This window comes from Cyprinodon tularosa, unplaced genomic scaffold, assembly GCF_016077235.1.
Source record: "Cyprinodon tularosa strain WSP-4 unplaced genomic scaffold, ASM1607723v1 ctg305, whole genome shotgun sequence".
NCBI classification, from domain to species: Eukaryota; Metazoa; Chordata; class Actinopteri; order Cyprinodontiformes; family Cyprinodontidae; genus Cyprinodon; species Cyprinodon tularosa.
Window position 1 is genome coordinate 57,856 of NW_024039014.1, and position 22,964 is coordinate 80,819.

At 38.5% G+C, this 22,964-nt stretch overlaps 1 protein-coding gene across 3 annotated transcripts in view; it reads left to right on the forward strand.

Annotated features, from left to right (window-relative positions):
* Positions 1-17,542, forward strand: part of stim1a (stromal interaction molecule 1a) — a 41,232-nt gene extending 23,690 nt beyond the window's left edge. The window contains exons 7-14 of one of the 3 annotated variants that reach the window (XM_038291982.1): positions 5,397-5,574; positions 9,244-9,421; positions 10,996-11,163; positions 11,320-11,420; positions 11,516-11,745; positions 12,919-12,999; positions 14,224-14,632; positions 16,627-17,542. In XM_038291982.1, coding sequence (XP_038147910.1) covers positions 5,397-5,574; positions 9,244-9,421; positions 10,996-11,163; positions 11,320-11,420; positions 11,516-11,745; positions 12,919-12,999; positions 14,224-14,632; positions 16,627-17,137 — 1,856 coding nt within the window. In that variant the 3' untranslated portion in view covers positions 17,138-17,542. The remainder of the gene's footprint in view (positions 1-5,396; positions 5,575-9,243; positions 9,422-10,995; positions 11,164-11,319; positions 11,421-11,515; positions 11,746-12,918; positions 13,000-14,223; positions 14,633-16,626) is intronic. The other 2 variants (XM_038291980.1, XM_038291981.1) reach the window with 2 other exon arrangements.
* Positions 17,543-22,964: the final 5,422 nt, after the last annotated feature.

A 22,964-nucleotide genomic window follows, 5' to 3' on the forward strand; every position in this document is an offset into this window, starting at 1 on the left:
CCCTTACACCGGTGGTGAACTGTCACTAGGAATCCCATTCAATAGCAGCCTATGGCCCGGTCGCCTCCTTGCAGTTTGCCACGGCGGCTGGAAGGCGTTTTTCATGTCCATAATCCAAACTGCAGGCACCAGCATAATAAAAGCGAACATGTTTTGCCGGCATTGCTTGGTTTCGAGGAGTGCTCCGAAGGGTTGTTCAGAAATATAGCTTGCTAGAACCGTTTTTCCAAGATCTCCACTGCACCTTAAGAACCTTGAACATTGACATGTATAATACTCTTTTGTTTAAATAGACAAAATGTTGTGTCATCACTGAAGTTGTTTAAAATCAAAGTTGAAAATATTTAAGCATTAAGCAAATGAAGAGATTGCAGGGAGAGATTTATATCCAAGGTTTGAGGAAAGCATTTAGCACTTGTAAGAAGCTGAGCCACAATCTGTTGTTAAAATACTAAAGTGATTCAAACCTCCATATTTGGGATTCTGGATGCCCACCTGCTTGAGAGGCACTTAAAGTTGGTGAAATTTGGTCAAAGGTCAAATGAGGCTGGCTTAGACCTGGCTTTATAAATTCATACTTATAAAGAACAGTCCTGCAGTACAGTTATTGTTCTTTCCTTTTGTATTATCAGGGTATAACATTCCATCCCAATCATGTATTTTTTGAGCCACCCTTCTTTTGATATACGGTACCCTTTGTATCAGTTTCAGGGTGTGACTAACCAAACTGTGTCTCTTTTCTGACTGACTCTCTGTTGTCACTGATAAACACAATAGTCATCCCCTTTCTCTTTCTCTGCTGTCATCGCCCAACCTCTGCATTTAGAGACTTTGAATTGTCCACGTTATTACCCCTATTGAACAGGGTGTTCTTCTGCTAAAGATGCAAAAAGGATTAGTTATTAACTACATACTTGTCAGATCCAGTTGAAATTGCATCATTGTTATCCAAATAAACCCCCAACACTTTCTTATTGTGGTTATAACGTTAAATACCAGAAAAAGGATTGAAAATATTTTGTACAGTATAGTTGGATTTTCGGTATTGTTGTAGCTCATCTGCTTTCTAATTGACTCAAAGAATATTAAATTAGCCTTGCAAGAAAGCAGGGATTTGCACTATACAAGGCTTGCAGAAGAACACAGTGTGTTACTGTCTGTTTCTGACATGTGTTATTGTGGTTGTGTTTTTCCCTCCCAAACACCTGAAGGAAGACATTAGCAAGGACAGCCTGGGTTTGACAGCCGCTCAAAGTAATTAGCTTCCACAAATAGTCCAGCTGACATACTGACTGTACAGAAAGGGATGGACTGTTGTTTAATGAGTAACCCAAAGAAATTTTGGACTGATTGGCATAGCTTTGTTGCCGTTTCAGTATAAATTGCACTATTAATGGCTTATAAGATAGGGATTAAAAGTATAATGGCAGATTACATTGATCAGAGTATTATGAATAGCTGTCAAGGACGTGTGACAGCTACAGAGGAAGCGATCCATATCAGTAGCAGAGCTCCATCTATGTAGAGAGAATATAGAATATAACTAGCCAGCCACTCTGTTCTACTTATTTTCACTACATAGTAGTAAACTAAGCTGTTGGCTGATATGTGTTAATTCATAACACAAAACAAAGCAGTGCATTTTGTTTTAAAGGGATTTGGGGCTAATGTGGAAAAAGAAAAAAAGTAGGAACCTGTAGTAACCTAATCGGCTGCTGTGGAAGATTACTACAGAAAATGTTGTATGCAAAATGACCAGACAGGCGGAAGTTGTACAGGGCTGTCTGAATACATTTGCATGGAACAGATTCTTCTTTGTACTGTTATGTAATATAGAATAGGGTAATTTAACTGAATACTAAGAAGGTAATTAAGGAATTTGGTTCAGGTGTGGAAGCAGAGATAGATCTAAAAGATGCAGGACGCTGGACCCCGAGGCTTAGAATTGAGGAAGCCTGGTACAGTAAAAGCCTTTGTTTAGTCCCTGATGTTGAAAAAGTTAAACCCTTGCACTTTAATACAGAGGGACTCAGATTAGAATCCCAGGTCTGTCAGAAAGGCCATCCAGGCGTAAAAACTCTGCTAAGTATGTAAGAATGGTGTAATAACTTTCGACTGTTCTCTAAACAACAGGGCAGATGGAAGTAGGTTATTCATCATGGTCCTTTATTTTTTCTCTAAGGTAACATTTACTTGTATCATCCATATATACACACATGCTCACACACACACTGTTGTTTATTGTTGGCTAAGAATGGAAGTAACACCTTAATGCGATTCTACATGAAGACTTGATTTTCTCTTTTTTTTTTGCCCTAGTTAAGAAAGATAACAAATTTTGTATTGCAATCAAGCAAAGTGTTTTGCTTAAAAACTGAATTGTTTTTGACATCTGTATAGTATCTAGAATAGGGAAAACCCTATGTGATTGTTGTCAGTTGCCAAATGATGACATCAAGTAACTTAAAGCCCTTTACAGCTTATAATTGGAAGATTTTTTTGTTGCAGCTTTTCCAAGGTCATGGGGGAAGTCAATTAAAGTGTCTGAAAAGCAGAAGTTATCTTGTTCTCACTTTTCTATACATAGTAATTTATTATTCGACTAGTGATGGTTTAACTATGCTGTAGTATCTTAGCAGATAGAACTGTTGATCTTAGGATACATTCCCTCATGCTGCTCAAACTCTAGTTTGTTATGTTATGTTTGTCACATGAAATAGTTTGGCCCTGAAAAAGGTCCCTTCAAACTTTTGCTACACAAGTGATTGATCAAAAAAAAAAAAAGACAGAGAAATTCAAGTACTTATACAGTTAGTCTGTAATTGAAGTTAGATATTTTCTCCTTCATTTGGCTCAGCGTAAATAAACAGTTGCATTAAAGCTTATCGGGGCTAAAGATGCTGGAGGTTATTTGGAAAGAGTTATTGGTTTAACAGTGTGTTGACATCATCTGCGAATGTTTTGTATAGACAGAACAAAGATAAGGTGCTAACTAGGGTTGCAAAATATATTGCAAATTAAACCATTACGGAATAGCAGTGTATCCAATTTTAGTATTGCAAAGCACTATGCACACACTATATCTGCCTCATGATCTGATTTTTGTCTTCCTACTCAAACTATTTGGGGTAGATTCGTTGTGGACTGTTCTTTGTCCCAATGCCTTAGGGTTTTTGGTTGTTACGTCCCTTAATCCTAGATTCCAATAGTTTCATAATCCTATGGTGAAAGGCGTTTCCAAAAAAGAGATCATTTCCTACATGGGTATTGCTCTCTGCATCTTATCCGTGTTGCTAAATGAGGTCAGGTGTCCCCTCAATATCTTTCTGTTTTCTCCATGATGTGGTAACAAAGGTGCTATCATTATTCACAGGTTAAGGCACATATCTGGTTTAAGGGCAGGGCCCAAAAAGGATTAAGGCCACTTTATACTTCTGACGCATAGCCTCTGCAACCGTCAAATCTGTCTCTGTGCACGACCACGCCCCCGGTCCATAGGTTCTGCAACCATCGTCGCGCACCTAAAAAAAAATCCTGACTAAACGTCTGATGGTCTCATACTCGCACAGACCTCAAGTGGAAGTGCACAGACAAAAAGCAGCTGTGATTGGTCAATAGTATGCCTTTCCGGCTGTCTGTGTGGTCGTCCTTCTCGATTTGATGCTGGGGCACGCCATTTTTAAAAACCGAGGAGTAATAAAAACAATGGATAACGACGACAAAAGGTTGATCGAGGAGGGTCGGAAGTACAACCACTTGTTCGATGCCTCAGACATGTTGTTTTGGAAAATAAATACTCCCGCCGGCGCCACCGAAGAAGTTCTTGTGACCATCCGCCGAAGTTCTTGCGAGTTCTTGAGTAGGCTCCCCCTTGAGCTTTGGCGGGAAAGTGCTGTCCAGACCGACGTTGCAGAAGCATACCAGCAAAACTGGTTTGCGACGAGACGGAAGCGACATTTGATGTGTGCGGTCGCCGAAGTAAAATCCGCCCTTAACTCTAAAAACACAATGAAAAGGTTGGTTATGATGATAATGGTATTTATGCTTTCAAGGGTTTTAATATTTTCTGTATTTAAACTTGATCATTTTTGGCACTGAAAAAAACAGTCAAGAGTAATCTTCTATATTTCTTTGGGGCATTTCCTCAGGAATTTTTCTATTCTGTTCCACAAAATCACCTTATCTTAAGTCTCACTCCAGGAAGTAAATAGTATCATTTTGACATGTCTTTCCTGCTTGCTTTAAATCAGGTTTTGCAAGAAGAAAATTTCCCTCAGCTTGCAACTTGCAAAAGGCAAGTTTTCGTGACTAGTTTTTCTAGTGCTTCGTTTGCAAAAGACACAGATTAACCCTACAATTTCTGTCTTTGACAGGACAGTCACCTGAAACCTATTTTTTGCTTTTTAAAGGTACATGTTCCAATGAGCTAACATTTATTTTTTGACATTGGCAGGATCACAACACACTCGTTGATATTTAAATAAAATGTCCTAATGCACCCTGCATTAATCAACAAACACTTTTTTGCAGAATACAAGCTCTGGTTCTCAGACTGAAATGGCCTCTGCTGTCCTGACCTGTCTCTGTTGTGGTCTTTTGCATTTAGCCCCCGTTGCCACAACCTAAACTTTGCGACACTGACCCCATTTGTTTCAATCCACAACACTTCTTGCACTGGGTTGGAAATGCGTGCCTTACACCACATCCTTTTGAAACTTGCACATTGTTCAAGTGCTATAACATTTGATCCAGATTACTTATACCTCACAAGATGCAGATAACTGCAGTTATAGGAGTTAAATAAAAAAGGTGAAACTGTTGTGTAGATTATGTGCATAAATAACTATTAGTTTGGCATGACATGAAGGCGACCGCCTGCTGAGGTTTTAAAGATGACTGGTTTGCCTTTTTAATATCAGCACTAAGCATATCTTCTTTCCTGGCTCTAGTTTGACTCTCGTCTTCCTCTTGATTTTTATACCATGGCTTCTCTATCGGTTTTAGCTCAGGCAAGTTTGATGGCCATCAAGCACATTGGTGCCAGTTATAGGCATTCCAGTCAAGCTTGATGGTAGCAGAAGCATGAAGTGCTGTATAATTTCCCAGTAGATTGACTATTGACTTGATAAAACAGTTGTCCAGTACCAACAGACAACGTTGCTCCACAAAGCATCAGCACAAATGATTCTAGACGTCTTTATTCTCAAATGAAATGCAGTCTTATTTTACACCTATCAGAATCTAAGTTCACCTGTCGTTACCAAACTGTTTTTTTTTTCCCTCCATATGACATTCTGATGTCACATAGAATGTTGTTGTTTTTTTGTTTTTTTTTTAGAAAATGAGTTTATTACCTATCAGTTTAAAATAAACTTGGGTTTGTCTCTTTTCTATAGTGAATCGACACAACCACCTGAAGGACTTCATGCTTGTGGTGTCAATAGTCATAGGAATGGGAGGCTGCTGGTTTGCCTACATACAGAATCGTTACTCAAAGGACCATATGAAGAAAATGATGAAGGACTTGGAAGGCCTGCAGCGTGCTGAGCAGAGTTTGCATGATCTACAGCAAAAGTAAGGGTTTTTCCTACCACCCACATGGCAAACGGTTACATGATACATGAGTCTCTGTTCCACGTAACTTGAATATTATATTATCTACATCTTGTTTGTTCATCTATCCTTTATTGTCAATGGTAACTTAAAGCCCACATATGTGTATAAGTAATAACAAAAATGTAAGCTATTCTTTAAATGGCTATATAAATAAACAACACTTCACATATTATATCGTGCCATTATCCATCTAGCAAAAGCTAGGTTCAAATATAGTCAGGATTGCTGGAAATAGCCATACTCCCATACTGAATCTACAGAATGTAGGGGAAAGGTAGCTGTTAATGCTGATGATAATAATAGCCAAATGTTATTTGATATATGCATGGTGTCTGCTGGAAATAAAAACAAACAAAACATAAATTGGGGAAAATATCTGCTTTTTTCTTAGAGGAAAATCACCTGCAGCAGTTTAAGCCAGATTGCCAAAACTTTAAAAGCAGGGCAAGAGCTAGGTATCTCTGATGGAAAATCAGAACCACCTCTAAATAGACCCTTTGTCATCACATGTTTTCTTAAATACCAGACGATAGTTATTTATAGCATACTCAAATAAGAGGATAATATATATGCTAGTAATATAATAGAATAATCTAAATAAAATAGGGGGTTGGCTCTTTGTAATTATTTCTTACAGATTAAACAGCAACTCCCTTTCAAATGTAGCTTTATCTGGGCTGCTGGCTGGAGAATAGTTTATGTGACTTAAAGGTGTGAGGTTGGCTTGTTCTGTTGATTTCAAGTTGTTCACTAGACTAGAACAAAACATTAGTTGGCCCATTTGCTAAGATAACTAAAGGTAATAAAACCCACCAAAAACATATAAAGAAGCTTCATCCTTTTGGATCTGTGGATCTACTTTGGTAAATTACTGGGAGGAATTTTGAGAATGTGCTTCAAAGCCTGCCTTTGATCTTCCTATACCTTAAAAGGATACTTACGGCCATTAGCTGTACAGGTCAGGGCATTTTTTGTTATCCAAGATTTTCTTGCTCTAATATTAGATGCCCATTATTTGACCTGGCTGTCTGTGCAGTGGTTATTTAAGGTTTTTAAGATGAAATTAAGTCTTGGTTTATGAAATAAGTACAGTAAAATACAGTATTATTGATCCTTGATAGTTTGATGTAATGTTGCTACCTTTTCTACACAGATTCTTCTTAGAAATGCTTGCAACATTTAAAAAAAGAGACCAACACTTTGACAGTTATTTATTTCAAGTTTGTTGAACTGAGGAAAAAAAGCTCAGATCATGTAATGTTGCATTAGAATAAATATAATTTATTCTATGGTCTACGGAACAAGTATCTTCGAAACACGACTACCTGATGCCCGCCTTGATTCTTGGTGACCCTGAACGAAGAGTAGTGGTGCCTCAGGCTGCCTACCCGCACAAGCTTGTTTCTACTCAAAACTTGTGGTACCATTGGAAGATACATACTAGTATACTTAAATAAACAGCAAAGTGAAAAAAGGTATGTGGATAGTACAAGCTAAAATAGTAATAAGAGGCAAAAGAACTTTGCATATTGCCATGAGGCATGTAGTAAACAAAGCAAAGATGTGGGAGAAGATGGTCTGATAGGCTAGAGCCATAAAAAACATTATGGCTTATACAATGAGTCACATGAGTTGCAAAAAAAAAAAACCCCACACATCACCTTAGACATACCATTCCAACTACTACATAGCTTGGGAAGCATCACAAGGTCGTCAGAATCTTTTAAGCAGGAACATTAAAACTAGACATAGTTGAGACCCAATGTGGGTCCAGGTAATAAAACACCTTCCATCCAGTCGAAATCAGCTTAATCTATTTTCCAAAGAAGAAAGGGCAAATGTTCAGCACCTAGATTTTTCAAAGCTGATGGAAACATAGTTTAGAAAAATAATTGCAACTGTAAATGCTGCAAAATGTGTTGCAATAAAATAGAAGAATCTAGCATCGCCGATGAGTCTCACTTTACCATTCTTGCCTCCTTTGTGGAGGTCTATCTCAATTGAAATGCCTTTTCATTATGTTATGTTTCTGTTGCAACAAAAAATGTAGATATGTTTTATTTTTTTGTAGCAAAGCACTTTAATCAGCTTGTATTGTCTTGTGCTGCATCTCAGATATAGAAGAGTTTGCATTTGATTCAGATCAGCAGTTTTTGGTTCTGTATTGCATCATAGTTTGTCTGCTGTTTAGTCATTTGACTAACTCTCCCCGGTAGTAGAAGCTCAGTGTTCATAATTATTATATTTTACACATGTTTACAGCTATCGATTATCAAAATGAATACTAATATTTCATACTTAACACATTGTAAATCTGCTAGCAGTAAGGTGGGTCTAGCATGTTTTTATATCAGAGAAAAATGAGGTATGTCCTCTGTGTGGTAGAGCCTTTCTCTCTGATCCCTGCTGCCAGCTGCTCTCTTTCCATTCTTTTAAGCAGATCCTCTGCTGGTATCAAGTAGCCAGGGTCAGACATGGCTTCCCTGTTAGGAGACTGCAAGCGGGAGCTTTGATAAGAGCAGGATTTCCTCTGCCACAGAACTACGACTGTGGTGGGAGATAGTGATAAGAACAACTGCTTAGTATGTTGGCTGTGGTGCTAATTCACCCACATTTGGATATAGATTTAAATTGTGGAGTGGGATGCACACACACCTGAAAAATAGTAGGAACAAGGAGTGCTTATTTAAAAGCTATTTGGCATGCACGTTTATAAGTGTTATTGTCTGTTACTACCACTTCCTGGTACCAGGAAAAAATGAGCTTTGCCTTGTTGGCTTGGCTCTGCATGCTAAACAGCAGCATTTTCTCTTCTCTGGGTGCTGCAGATTGTCCAAGTCGCTGCTATAGTTCAGTTAAGGTCAGGGTTGAATGCATTAGCTGGACTGCCAACTAGCCACTTTTCCATAGTTGGTGGTCTGGTCGGCTTTCATTTGTCTGCCCTCCTCTGCTGCTGTTCTGTTTAATGAAACTTGGGAAGATTGCTGCTCCCTAGTGCCCAAAACCATGAACTGCTTTTAAACAAATTAGTTTAAAAATAAACTTCCTCAGAGATTTGAATGACATTGCTGCCATTGTTGCAGGATGAATTACCTTATATGTTTAACCTTGCAACAAACCTTAGCCTGTAGGCCCATATGTGAATACTATTTGTGCTTTTTTTATGTTTATTTTTTCACTTTAAAATTAGTCTCCTTAAAGCCATGAGTAAAAAGTTTTTACTTTTGAACATGCTTTTGCAGAAAATGTATTTGGCTTAGAAACTAACCCATGTATCAAAGAACACATAAAGACTTGAAGTCACACTGTGCTATTCTAAGGTTACTCACTGACAGCTGTTTCCATTTCTGGCTCAGCTCTCTCTGATGTCAGTTTATTGTGAGCAGCTTACCAGCTGAGCACAGTGCTCTGCTTTTGCATGTCAGCCATTATTTCCGGTGTTGCACGGCTGATGCAGTGCTCACATTTCACACAAAGGTGGCACTCAAATGCTTCCATGTAGTCTCAGGACATATCAACCATACTGAGACAGCAAGATTTCCTTTTTTAGCTTTGGAAGTCTCCACTGATGACTTGCTTTAAGTTAGAATAAAACAAAAGTTAACTGTTCCCTGATCCTGCTTTCAGGCTGCAGATTGCCCAGGAGGAGCATCGGTCTGTTGAAGTGGAGAAGGTGACCCTGGAACAAAAGCTGAGGAATGAGATAAATGCTGCAAAGCAAGAAGCTCAGCGACTGAGGGAGCTGCGAGAAGGCTCTGAGAATGAGCTGAGTCGGCAGAAGTATGCAGAAGAAGAGCTAGAACAGGTACCTCAGTCGTGACATTTTCCACATCACAGTGCTAGTGCAAGTAACCAACCATATCCATTCTCACTCTTTTGTGTGCACGATATTGGTATCAGCATTACCACTGCCCGTAGTGCATATATGATGTGTAGTTGCACCATGTTAAAGATTCAAACCCAATTATTTACACTTCAGTTCTGAATAATTCAGTTTTATCTTTGAAACAAAGCATATACCGATCTCTATCCTAAATGTTCCAAGTTGATAAAACGCATTGATGCCAAATGAAGCTCTGATTAAACAAAGTCTGTACAAGGATCCGGGTCCAAGATATGTTTCATTTAAATATTTCAACAGTTTAGTTAGCATAGTCATTCAGTTTAGGTCTGGATTGGCATTGCATTACCTGGCAATTATGTAGGTTCTCTCTGTATTTTTCTTTATATCTACTTTGACCCCTCACCAGCAGTAACCAAGGGGCAAATTGAAAAAATATAGCCACAATTGCCAAAGTAGAAAGAAGAATGTTATTTTCTTTTTTGGAGTAATGAAGATTGATTGATGTGTGTAATGCATAATTCATGGTAGATCAGGAAGTGTTTGCTTTGGGAACATTGTATGTCTAAAACCATTCCTTTATTGCATATTTTGTTAGCTTGTCTGACTGCTATATTAACCATTATGATGTGTTGAATAAGATATGCTTCTTTCACAGTTTTTGTGTGACACTTTTGTATAAAGTATTGCATTAATTCATAAAAAAGTTTATTAGAGTTCTATAAATCAAAGTTTTCTGCCCAACAGCAATGATGATCTACACAGCAGCATTCTATACCCAGCAATTTTAGTATCAAGGCTAGAGCTGTCAGTCTGTTAAAGAATCTGATTGTGAAGTTTAACTTTTTTTTGCAACATAAAACGGACTAAAACCTTTTTAAGTTTTAGTCAACTAAAACCAACTAAAACTATCACCTATTGTAATGACTAAAATGCGACTAAAACTAATAATAGTTTTCGTCCTGAAGACTAAGATTAAATGTAAGATGGCTGTCAAAAACAACACTGGTGAAGAGACTCTGAAACATGCCTTTAGCTGACAGAGAAACACACTTAGAGCAGTAATTATGTGGAAATTGTAAAAAAAAAAAGAAAAAAAAAGTTATTTAAACATTTTGCATTAAGATAAAAGAAATATCTGTCAATATGCTCTATCCAGAACTCCTTAAGTGGAAAAGCTTGAGTTTCAGCTTGTTTAATTTCGTAAAAAGTCTTCTTTAACCGATTAATCGAGGAAAAAAAAAAATACTTGACAGATTTATCCAGTTGCAAATAATCATTAATTGCAGCCCTAATTGGCAGATGGGAAACTTTGTATCAGCTGTAGAAACTCTGCTAAACAAACCTGATAGAGTGGTGACCTTTGGATTTGTGCAGCTCTGCACAAATCAAATCAGGTTTGTTGTTTTTAGACGGCACATTTATATTTTATATAAATTGAAATTTAATTTAATGTCACTGAAATTAATGAAATTTACGGAAAAAAAAGTTATTTATTATTGTTGTGCGCCACATTTATCCTTATCATGTTGTTCTAGGTGCGCATGGCTCTGAAGAAAGCTGAGAAGGAGCTGGAGTCCCGGAGTGGCTGGTCACCACCAGAGCCTCTGCAGAAGTGGCTGCAGCTTACCCATGAGGTAGAGGTGCAGTACTACAACATCAAAAAGCAAAATGCTGAACGGCAGCTCCTGGTGGCCAAAGAAGGGGTAAGCAAAACCAAAGTGTCAGTAAGATGCCATTTAGTGGAACTGATCAAATGTAAAGATTAAGACAGTGGTGGCCTCATTATTGTAGATGTTTCTGAATTATTCAAACACTTACATTATTGGAACCAAGCTCAGCTTTTTGGGGCTTTTTCACAGGCAGAGAAGATAAAGAAAAAGAGAAACACTCTATTTGGGACGTTCCATGTGGCTCATAGCTCCTCACTGGATGATGTGGACCATAAAATATTGGCTGCAAAGTAAGTCAAACAACATTGCAAGACATTGTTAGAAAGTAGCCCAGGGTTTAATTTCCAGCATTCCTATATATGTTTTTTTTTTTATAACTCTGCAGGCAAGCCCTCGGTGAGGTGACTGCTGCTCTGAGGGAAAGGCTGCACCGCTGGCAGCAGATAGAGGTGCTCACAGGCTTTACTATAGTCAATAATCCAGGCCTTCCCTCACTGGCCTCAGCCCTCAACCTTGATGCCAGCTTCATGGGTGGCAGAGCCACGCCTCAGCACTTTGTCATGTCGGACGATATGGACGACTTGGATGAAGGGATTTTACCTGGAACTCTGCAATGTAAGGGGTCTTCTGAATCTGTACTCCAAGGTGTGGGGAGTAGTAGACGAATCCCTAAACAGATAAAGACTGTGATGGAGAAATAAAAGAAAAATAATCACCCAGCATGACAATTGGGACTTGTTGTTCAATATCTCCTGGAAGTTGTCTTCCTGCCTCCCAGGCAATGATGGTTTTAGGTTGAAAATGTTCATCAGTAATTGTTGTCCGAGTTGTTTATGTAAGTTGAAGTAACTGTCGTCTTCTGACACCGTTGCAGTTTACGTTTTTTTGTACAGATGCACTGTTCAGTCATTTAGCTGATTTTTTTTTTTTTTTTTTTTTTTTTTTTTTTACTAATATAGCAAAAACAGCATAAAACCTTTTTCTCCTCTGTCTTTTTTTTTTTTTTTTTTTAAGTAGTTAAGTAATATTATTTTTAACAATATACACCAAGCCAGTGTGAAAGGATGATGTTACCACAACCTGGAACCTCTTAGGTGATTTTTACTAACTGGGAAAATAAAATAAAAGACAAACAAAAAAAAAAACACATAATTAAAAATCATACACTTGCTTCTTTGCTTTTTTTTTTCCAGATTTTGTTTCCTGGCTTATCACTGGTCAGGGCCACATTCATCTAATAATTTCATGGTGCATCTCTCTCTCTTTTTTTTTTTCCTTTCCCCACCATTTAAGTGTTTTTACTTAAACCTGGGGCCAATTTTAAAAAAGGCCTTGTATGACCTTTTTTTCTTTTTAAAAATTAACTGTCAAGTAAAAAATATACTTACTAAAATCATTTTGGTTCTGATCATATTTTGGCGCAGCAATTTTAACGTGCTTTCCTGGTTTAGTACAACTTGGAGAACAATTTTGCGTGTGGTAATTTCTCAGATCATCGTTTAGGTTTGACATCAGACACAGAAATATTACATACATTTCCATCTTTTTCTCTTAACCTGGATTAGTCTGAGTGCAAGCACATCACACAGTTCAGCTAAGTTAACCAATTAATTGTTTTGTCAAATGATCAGAAACTGTTTCAGCGAAACATGAAGTGTTAGCTCATAATTGTTAACGCGTGAAAGTCATAAAAAATATTAATTACACCCTCCTTTCTCACTCCCTTTCCCATTTACACCACCTTTGTTTCTTTTTGATTTCCAAAACTCTCTCATTGGCCTTATTTAGATCGCACAATGCAGCCGGGGCGGCGAGTCAGTGACCTGTGGCCTATTGCTTCAGATTGCCAGTTCATGTGGAAATATACTGGTTGGCTTTCATTCATTCCCAAGTTTATTCTTCGAATCGCCTCTTCCTTTGACCCATACTCTTGATTTCAAAATCCGCATGAATTGTATGTAGTCAATCACAGCTGAACAAACGGCAAAATTTTCTTATGCTGTTCAACTGGGAACCTTACTATTATTTATAACTACCCCCTTCTCTATACATGTAGTTTTTTATTAATGTCATTCAAGGTCAATCAATTCTAATCATTTTATTTGCTTTCTTAGTTTGAAATGATATGAAATAATTGGTGTTTTTTTCTTCTGGTGCATTACTGAAGCATTTATGATACTGAGATAAAGTGCGGAAATATAAATGCAATCCAGCATTAGAAGTGCACCAATTTATTCAGCCAGAGATATATTCAGCTCTGATGTTTAACTGGACAATTGCTAAAAAAATTTTATTTTATTTTTTTTATTTATGAAAAAAAAAAAAAAAACGTATTTTTATTCAGATATTAGCATTAACTAAGATACAGCAGTTTGAGTTTAATAAAAATCTAATACATGTAAAGGACTTTATCTTTAATGCGGAGAAGGGTTCCAGTGTTTGTTTTTTTCTGTGAAAAAAATGTATGGTGAAAAACTAACATTGAAAATTATTACTAGATTAGATTAGATTAAACTGTATTGTCATTACACAGGTACAGGTACAAGGCAACAAAATGCAGTTTAGGTCTAACCAGAAGTGCAATAGCAGCAGGTGCAGAATAAATAATGGTTCCATAAATACAGGACATGGGTTCTACTGAATAAGTATAGAGATGAATACCATTATAAACAGAATCTTACTAATAGATGAATATAACTGCCATTCTATTTTGCCTTCCAACTATCCATCCATCTGTCCATCCATTGTCTTTCGTAATCCTAACTAGCTGATGAATCTAGATCTGAAATTTGGAAAATTTAAAAAGTCTGCAAATTTGTGTGTTCATGATAAATGTGTAGCACCTTATATCATTTTTGTTTTGGATTCAAAACCTTTTACCACATAAAGCCTGCAGCACATCTTTTCTCTATATTCCATTTTTATGAATCTGCAGGTCAGACTTCAAAGAAAAGAAGATATTGATTTGGGCCACAGCAAACTTATTGTTGCATTTTTATTTACACCTCAGTAATCTTTTCCCTGGACATTTCCTTGTCTATCAAAATCTCTTCTGTTAGTGTTTGCTACTAATGATGTCACTTTTTCCTGCAGCTCCCAGTATGATGTCCCTGCGCCAACGCCACATTGACCCCCAGCTGGCATTGGGTTCCCAGAGGTTGGTAGAGAGTTCTCTGCTGGCAGGGCAGCAGGGAGAGGGAAACCCTTATCCGTCTAAGCCTAGGCCTGCCTTCCTGCAGTCTCGAAGTCATTCGTTTGGGCAGCTAGAATGTCTTCCTCTGCAAACTCTCTCCTCAGCTGTCTCTCACCCGTCAGTCATCTGTTCTTCCAACCCAATCCCTCAGTCTCTGCCATCCTTGTCCTCTTCCTCCTCCTGCTTGCCCAGCACCGTTGCTGGCGGTGTTGCACATCATTCCTCCCATGTACATCATGCTGCTTTCCAACCCATGGACCCCATTCCTGATTATATCTCCAAAGTTCAGTCCTCATGCGACAGTCTCGGGTACCAGTCTCACTCTACTCTGTATGCATGTGTGTGGGTCTTTTTCTTTAATCCTTTTCTTCTTCTGTCACTTTTGGTTATTTCAAGTGTGACACGTTTTATTCTACTTATAATTTCCGTTGGTTTTATCACCAAGTAATTGTGTTTTTAATTGCATCTCATACAGGTGCTGGTCATAAAATTAGAATATCATGAAAAAGTAGATTGATTTCAGTAATTCCATTTAAAAAGTGAAACTTGTATATTATATTCATACATTACATACAAACTCATATATTTCAGATGTTTATTTTGTTTAATTTTGATGATTACAAATGACAACAAATGAAAATCTCAAATTCATCATATCAGAAAATTAGAATATTACTGAAGACCAATAAAAACAAAGGATTTATAGAAATGTTGGCCAACTGAAAAGTATGAACATGAAAAGTATGAGCATGTACAGCACTCAGTATTTAGTTGGGCCTCCTTTGGCCTGTATTACTGCAGCAATGCGGCGTGGCATGGAGTCGATCAGTCTGTGGCACTGCTCAGGTGTTATGATAGCCCAGGTTGCTCTAATAGTGGCTTTTAGCTCTTCTGAATTGTTGGGTCTGGTGTATTGCATCTTCTTCTTCACAATACCCCATAGATTTTCTATGGGGTTAAGGTCAGGAGAGTTTGCTGGCCAATTAAGAACAGGGATACCATGGTCCTTCAACCAGGTACTGGTAGCTTTGGCACTGTGTGCAGGTGCCAAGTCCTGTTGGAAAATGAAATCTGCATCTCCAAAAAGTTGGTCAGCTGCAGGAAGCATGAAGTGCTCTAAAACTTCCTGGTATGTGGCTGCGTTGACCCTGGACCTCAGAAAACACAATGGACCAACACCAGCAGATGACATGGCACCCCAAACCATCACTGACTGTGGAAACTTTACACTGGACTTCAAGCAACGTGGATGAAGTGCCTCTCTTCTTTTCCTCCAGACTCTGGGACCTTGATTTCCAAAGGAAATGCAAAATTTACTTTCATCAGAGAACATGACTTTGGACCACTCACCAGCAGTCCAGTCCTGTTTCTCTTTAGCCCAGGCAAGACGCTTCTGACGCTGTCTGTGGTTCAAGAGTGGCTTGACACAAGGAATGCGACAGCAGAAACCCATGTCTTTCATACGTCTGTGTGTGGTGGTTCTTGAAGCACTCACTCCAGCTGCAGTCCACTCTTTGTGAATCTCCCCCACATTTTTGAATGGGTTTTGTTTCACAATCCTCTCCAGGGTGCGGTTATCTCTCTTGCTTGTACACTTTTTTCGACCACATCTTTTCCTTCCCTTCGCCTCTCTATTAATGTGCTTGGACACTGAGCTCTGTGAACAGCCAGCCTCTTTAGCGATGACCTTTTGTGTCTTGCCCTCCTTGTGCAAGGTGTCGATGGTCGTCTTTTGGACAACTGTCAAGTCAGCAGTCTTCCCCATGATTGTGTAGCCTATAGAACTAGACTGAAAGACCATTTAAAGGCTTTTGCAGGTGGTTTGAGTTAATTAGCTGATTAGAGTGTGGCACCAGGGGCCATCAATTTTGAACCTTTTCACAATATTCTAATTTTCTGATATGATGAATTTGAGATTTTCATTTGTTGTCATTTGTAATCATCAAAATTAAACAAAATAAACATCTGAAATATATGAGTTTGTATGTAATGTATGAATATAATATACAAGTTTCACTTTTTAAATGGAATTACTGAAATCAATCTACTTTTTCATGATATTCTAATTTTATGACCAGCACCTGTAAGTAGCTGCTCTCTCCTTTTCTAAGCTTTTACACTCTTCATTGTATTTATTCTCCACATTGTTCAGCAAGTGTGAATTTGCACTATCCAGGCTTTGCTGAGCATGCACCTTTGCAGGCATAGTGTAGACAAACCTGAGCATGCAATAATTGCTATTACTCTGGAATCTTTAATATTTTTTCTGTCTAACTATAACATTTTATGTTTGGCCCCTACAGGGACTTGAATCGCTCCGACTCGGACTCCTCGTTGTCCCTCTCACAAGTTGGTGATCGGCTCTCGGCCTACAGCTCCAGAAGCCGTCTAATCAAACCCACCTCTCTTGTGTATGGGCTGCCCGTACAATCAGACGACACCGTCTCCCTGCACTCCCTCAGCTCTAACGGAGGGAACCGCATTTATGAAGCCGGAGCCACAGAGGCTTTTTCCGGCAGCCCAATATTAATGAGGGAGATTCATCCCATGGAGAAGTCACCCAGTATGGGAGAGATCAACAACTTCTCCGAGTCATCCCGTTCTTTTAGCCCCAACTCAACGGAGCCCGATACGCCATCCCCAACAGGAGGCCAAACAGGAGTTGCGGGGGTGAAAGGTAGCAGTCGCATCCCCCAGCTGTCCTCCAAGAAAAGTCCTCTGGAGGAGGACAGTGGATCAACAGGAGAAGACACAGATCCCAGCGTCACCCGCAAGAAACTTCCCTTCAAAATCTTCAAGAAACAGAAGAAATAAGAGCAACATAAACTGAAAGGCTATCAAAGCTGCTTGACTGTATTCCTGTAGTTTTTCTTTCTCTTTTTTTTTATGTCTGGGGTTTGATTATGTTCAAAAGATGGCAATATTTATTGCCATTGCATCTTTTCTGTAGGTTACAACACCTACTTTGGACTGTGGGAGCAACCAGCTGTTTCGCTTTATCTGCTTATTTGGTCAGTGTTTGAACCTAATGGCAGCGGGCAGGTATGTACATTGGAATGTAAAGTATTATTTATTCCCGCGGAACGTTGCGTCAGTCTGAAAGGGAAACGTCTCCCTCATGGTTTTTTCTTTCTTGTTCTACAATTTGACATTTTGCATGTCTTCTCTTTCGGTTGGCTGATTCGCTCTTAGTGTTTGCTTGGTTCTTGTTGTTATCGATCCAGCTAAAAAAACACTTGATGCTACTTTGATTACTACCTAACCACCTATCTTACAAGTCCAAATGAATGCACACTGTTTTTGTGGAGTTTTTTTAGTTTTTTAATTGTGTAAGATTTTTTTTGTCTTTTGTCTTGCAGGCAAATTAAGTGATACATTTAGGGGAACTTAAAACAGAATAGAAGAAGGTAGTTACAGCTTTCACAATCCGATGTTACAATTCAATGTCAGTTTATCAGTAAAGGCTAGTGGATAGAATTCACTAGAAGAACGTCTACTAATAATGTTACAAAAAACGACAATCAAAATGGAGGTTAAGGGCATTTATTTTTTCTCTAAATACTTTTTCAACCTTTACTATATTGTAAAGGGGCATAATATTATTTCTCTTGCTTTAAAGTCCAGCTTCATTAAACTTAAGCTAATGTTCCGAGTTGGAACAGTTTAAGACCAAAATAAATTACGTCACACTGACCTCTTTTGTTGCTTTGCTTTATAAACCTATATGTGCATCTGATAGCATTTCTATTTTCACTTAAAAGTTCTAATTTAGTTCCAAAAGTGAAACTCATAACAGAGGGAAATTTCAGACAAATAACATTATTTCTGTTAACTGAGGATTACGGATTTCCAGAAAATGAAGATCGTAGATTAAAATTTTCAGGAAATTTTCTTACGGTAATTGTTTGGCAGATTTGGATATTTTCAATACAGAAATTTAAATGTTTGATGCAAACAGTAAATCAGACTGCTGATTGTAAATTTTTTTCACCAGTCAATCAATGACACAAAACTACATGTAGTGTGAAATACAAAAGGCCATTGCTGGCTGCTCAGTGCTGTATCAAAGCATGGCTGTGGAAAGTGGAGTGGAAGGAAAGAACTGAACAAAAACAACTTACTAAATGATTTACAAGCTGAATGACATTTTGAAACAATTATATTTGTATATCACATGGATTAACCCAGGTAAAAGTCTCCCTGCATATCTGGTTCAAGAGTAGTTTTACACATGACAAGTTACACTGCAAAAAATTTCATTTCTTCTTAAAATGGGTGCATTTTTTTCTTGAATTGAGCAGGTTAGTGAGACACTCTGCCAATGGAATAAGACAATTTACTTTTAAAATAAGAACTAATTGCATTGTCTTATTTCAATTGCATGATATCTCATTTATAAGGGTAAAAATGCTCATTCCATTGGCTGATAATTTTATTTTCCTACTCAAATTAAGAGTAAATACACTTATTTTAAGAAATCTTTACTAAGTTTCAGAACATTTTTGCTGTATAAAGTTGCATATCACAAAAGTATGTCAGCAGATGGTTGATTCAGAAACTCAAACTGCAGCCCCTTTCACGTCCTGTGAATTTCTCCAAAATATTCTTGCGATTAATTTTGCAGTTGTTACAAGGCTGCGTTCATCCTTTGTGTGTAACTTTTTCCTTGCCACATCCTGAACATTCAACTTTTTAGTAGTGATATTTTGTTGTATAACCTCACTGCGGAATCCATTGATGTGCCGATGTGTCCTTCACAGCTATCCTCCAACTCATAAAATGAATACATTCAAACCATGAAATATATTTCGTTTTACCTGGATTTTGTGTTTTCATCAGCTTTCTTTTCAAAATAATCCCCCCCCAAAAAGAAAATGTAGACCAGTTTGTGACAGAAATGTTGAGTTTCAGTTTTTGGAAATGACTAAATCATTTGATGCACCTATGTGGTTTGTAATAAAGTAGTTTTTAGATGATTAGATCTCACATTTTTAAGTGATCAGTTTAATGAGAAAGGAAACCTCTATTTCCTTCTGTATCTTACTGATCCTTTTTTTTGCTTTAGTTAATGTAACATTAGTCAGAGAGAACTGTTTGGTAAGGGCTACAATTACAAGAATATTTATTTGCTCAATTTAAGAAAAAAAAAAAGACTTTGCTTTTATAAAAGACAATAATAAAGTTGTTAAGACAAAAACAGCCGATTGTGTTAAAGTGCCAAATCTGTGTTCTTCAGAGGCCTTTATATTTGTGGTGTGTTCAAAACCCTTGAGCCCCTTCTATCCAGAAACCAAACTCCAGGATGTGCGCTGTACTGCACAGCCAGAGTTCCGATACTGAATGTTTGAGGGTGTTGTTACTGTAACAGTATCATAGGTACAACATGTTTACATTTGTTACAGATGAGTTCAATTCTCAGAATATTGCAACACAGAATGTTGTGCCACTTTTGATGCAAGTTGCTTCATTTTAAGCACAAAGCTATGCACCAGTAGTTTTAGTTGTTTCTAAAGTAGTGAGGACGCCAATACTTGTAAGGTGCTCCTGATAAATGATCAACCAAAAAGTGCTGCAGAAGACAAAGTGTGTCCCCCCCTTGGCTTCATAATGTAACAGGTGGTTTGGATGCAGAAGACATGTTTTAATGACTTTAAGAGACCATCTTAAAAAAAAAAAAAACTTCTTAATGGTACTTTTTTTTTTTTTTTTTGTCTAATTTCTACCTTTCTCCCCCTTTTTTTCCCTCCTGCACGTCAGCTGTAAATTGCAAATTCCATCTGCGTGTGTATGCGAGTGCGTCTGTCTCCTCCCAGTATATTGCACTGTAATGTTGATGCATGTCAACTATCATAACAAAACCCTATATTTGGTTGAAAGAATGGATCAGCTTAAGTTCTAACCTCGCTGCCCAACTTTTTTTCTTGTTTCGAGCATATATTTCTGAATACTTGCAGTATATTTGTACAGAGAAAACTATACTTTTTGCATCTGTGGTGGTCTGGACTTTGATGGCACTCTTGCATGTTAGCAATAAACTATTTTGAATGAAAAACAGATTTTTACTCATTAATGTTACAACCACAAACTTTCATATATTATAGATGTATTTTATGTAATGAACCAACATGCAGTAGAGCATTACTGTGAAGTGGAAGGAAAAGAATCCCATTTTTTCTGTGATGGACTAGAAATATCCCAATATCCCTCTTCCAGCCTCCATGCAACACTTCAAGTACAATCAGGTACCGATGATTGAAAGATGGATGGTTTAAGTCTTTTTTTTTTTGTCAAAAGTAGCATTCATTTGAATCTCTACCTCCGAGTCAATACCTTGTAGGACGGCCTATCACTGTATAAACAGCCAGATATCTTTTATGATCATTTGAGACTGAACATAAGTTTTATTTTTTGTAAAATCACTCAACTGGATAAGGTAGAGCTAAAAAAAAAAAAAAAACATTAAAATATAGGTCTACACTTCGTCTGCTGTCACATGAATATGTTTCAATCTATTCTCTCATAGATCTTGCAATGTTTAGCGTGAGCATCATGTTGGAAATTGAATGTCTGGCACTAATGCATCATTTTAAACTTCTAACCATTTGTCTCTAGGATATTGGTAATTTTTTAGTATAACTGACTGACCAGCTTCTCTGCTATTGAGAGGCAATGCAATGCTACCACCACCACTACAGGTAACTAAGATATAGCAGAGGTGGCCTAAAATTTTCAGCTCTGGCCTCATTTGACCAGAGCCTCTACCCTTCATGACAGAGAGCACATTTTAAAAAAAAGTTTTTATTTAGCTTTACCTCAATAATGACATTGTTATCACTCTGCCCGCTGCTGCTCTCTACATGTCTAATATGTTTCTTATTGGTCTCATTTTTCATTGGAGCTGATTTTTTCTGCTGCCCCTTCCAGATTTACCATTTCACTACCCTGAACCATCAGTTCAAGAAGACGGCCCTATTTATATATATATTAAATCACTGCCTTAATGCAGAATATTAATGCATTAGCAGGACATGGTTAACCAGGAATGAAGTCATCAAAATAGGTAAAATGTTGTAGTCTAGCAAAGCATTTGTCTGGACCTAGATCATCATGCAGTTATCTAGATCAGTGGTTCCAAATCCTGTTTTCTTCAGAAACCCCCGTCCTGCATGTTTTAGGTGTTTCCTAGTTGGATCACACATACAAGGCTTCTGCAGCACCCAACTGCAGAGGGATAGCCCTAATTTAAATCAGGTTATCAACAGAGATACACTATATTGCCAAAAGTATTTGCTCACCTGCCTTGACTCACATATGAGCTTAAGTGACATCCCGTTCCTAATCCATAGGGTTCAATATGACGTCGGTCCACCCTTTGCAGCTAGAACAGCTTCAACTCTTCTGGGAAGGCTGTCCACAAGGTTTAGGAGTGTGTTTATGGGAATTTTTGACCATTCTTCCAGAAGCGCATTTGTGAGGTTGCACACTGATGTTGGACGAGAAGGCCTGGCTCTCAGTCTCCGCTCTAATTCATCCCAAAGGTGTTCTATCGGGTTGAGGTCAGGACTCTGTGCAGGCCAGTCAAGTTCATCCACACCAGACTCTGTCATCCATGTCTTTATGGACCTTGCTTTGTGCACTGGTGCACAGTCATGTTGGAAGAGGAAGGGGCCAGCTCCAAACTGTTCCCACAAAGTTGGGAGCATGGAATTGTCCAAAATGTCTTGGGATGCTGAAGCATTCAGAGTTCCTTTCACTGGAACTAAGGGGCCAAGCCCAGCTCCTGAAAAACAACCCCACACCATAATCCCCCCTCCAACAAACTTTACACTTGGCACAATGCAGTCAGACAAGTACCGTTCTCCTGGCAACCGCCAAACCCAGACCCGTCCATCAGATTGCCAGATGGAGAAGCGCGATTCGTCACTCCAGAGAACGCGTCTCCACTGCTCTAGAGTCCAGTGGCGGCGTGCTTTACACCACCGCATCCGACGCTTTGCATTGCACTTGGTGATGTATGGCTTGGATGCAGCTGCTCGACCATGGAAACCCATTCCATGAAGCTCTCTGCGCACTGTTCTTGAGCTAATCTGAAGGCCACATGAAGTTTGGAGGTCTGTAGTGATTGACTCTGCAGAAAGTTGGCGACCTCTTCGCACTATGCGCGTCAGCATCCGCTGACCCCGCTCCGTCAGTTTACGTGGCCTACCACTTCGTGGCTGAGTTGCTGTCGTTCCCAAACACTTCCATTTTCTTATAATACAGCTGACAGTTGACTGTGGAATATTTAGGAGCGAGGAAATTTCACGACTGGATTTGTTGCACAGGTGGCATCCTATCACAGTTCCACGCTGGAATTCACTGAGCTCCTGAGAGCGACCCATTCTTTCACAAATGTTTGTAAAAACAGTCTGCATGCCTAGGTGCTTGAATTTATACACCTGTGGCCATGGAAGTGATTGGAACACCTGATTCCAATAATTTGGATGGGTGAGCAAATACTTTTGGCAATATAGTGTATATCTAAAACATGCAGGACAGGGGTCCTCAAGGACCAGGGTTTGGAACCACTGATCTAGATGATTACACTCTGCCAATGTGTGCATGAATAAAGCGGGAGTGTTGCATTCATGGACGTTGATTC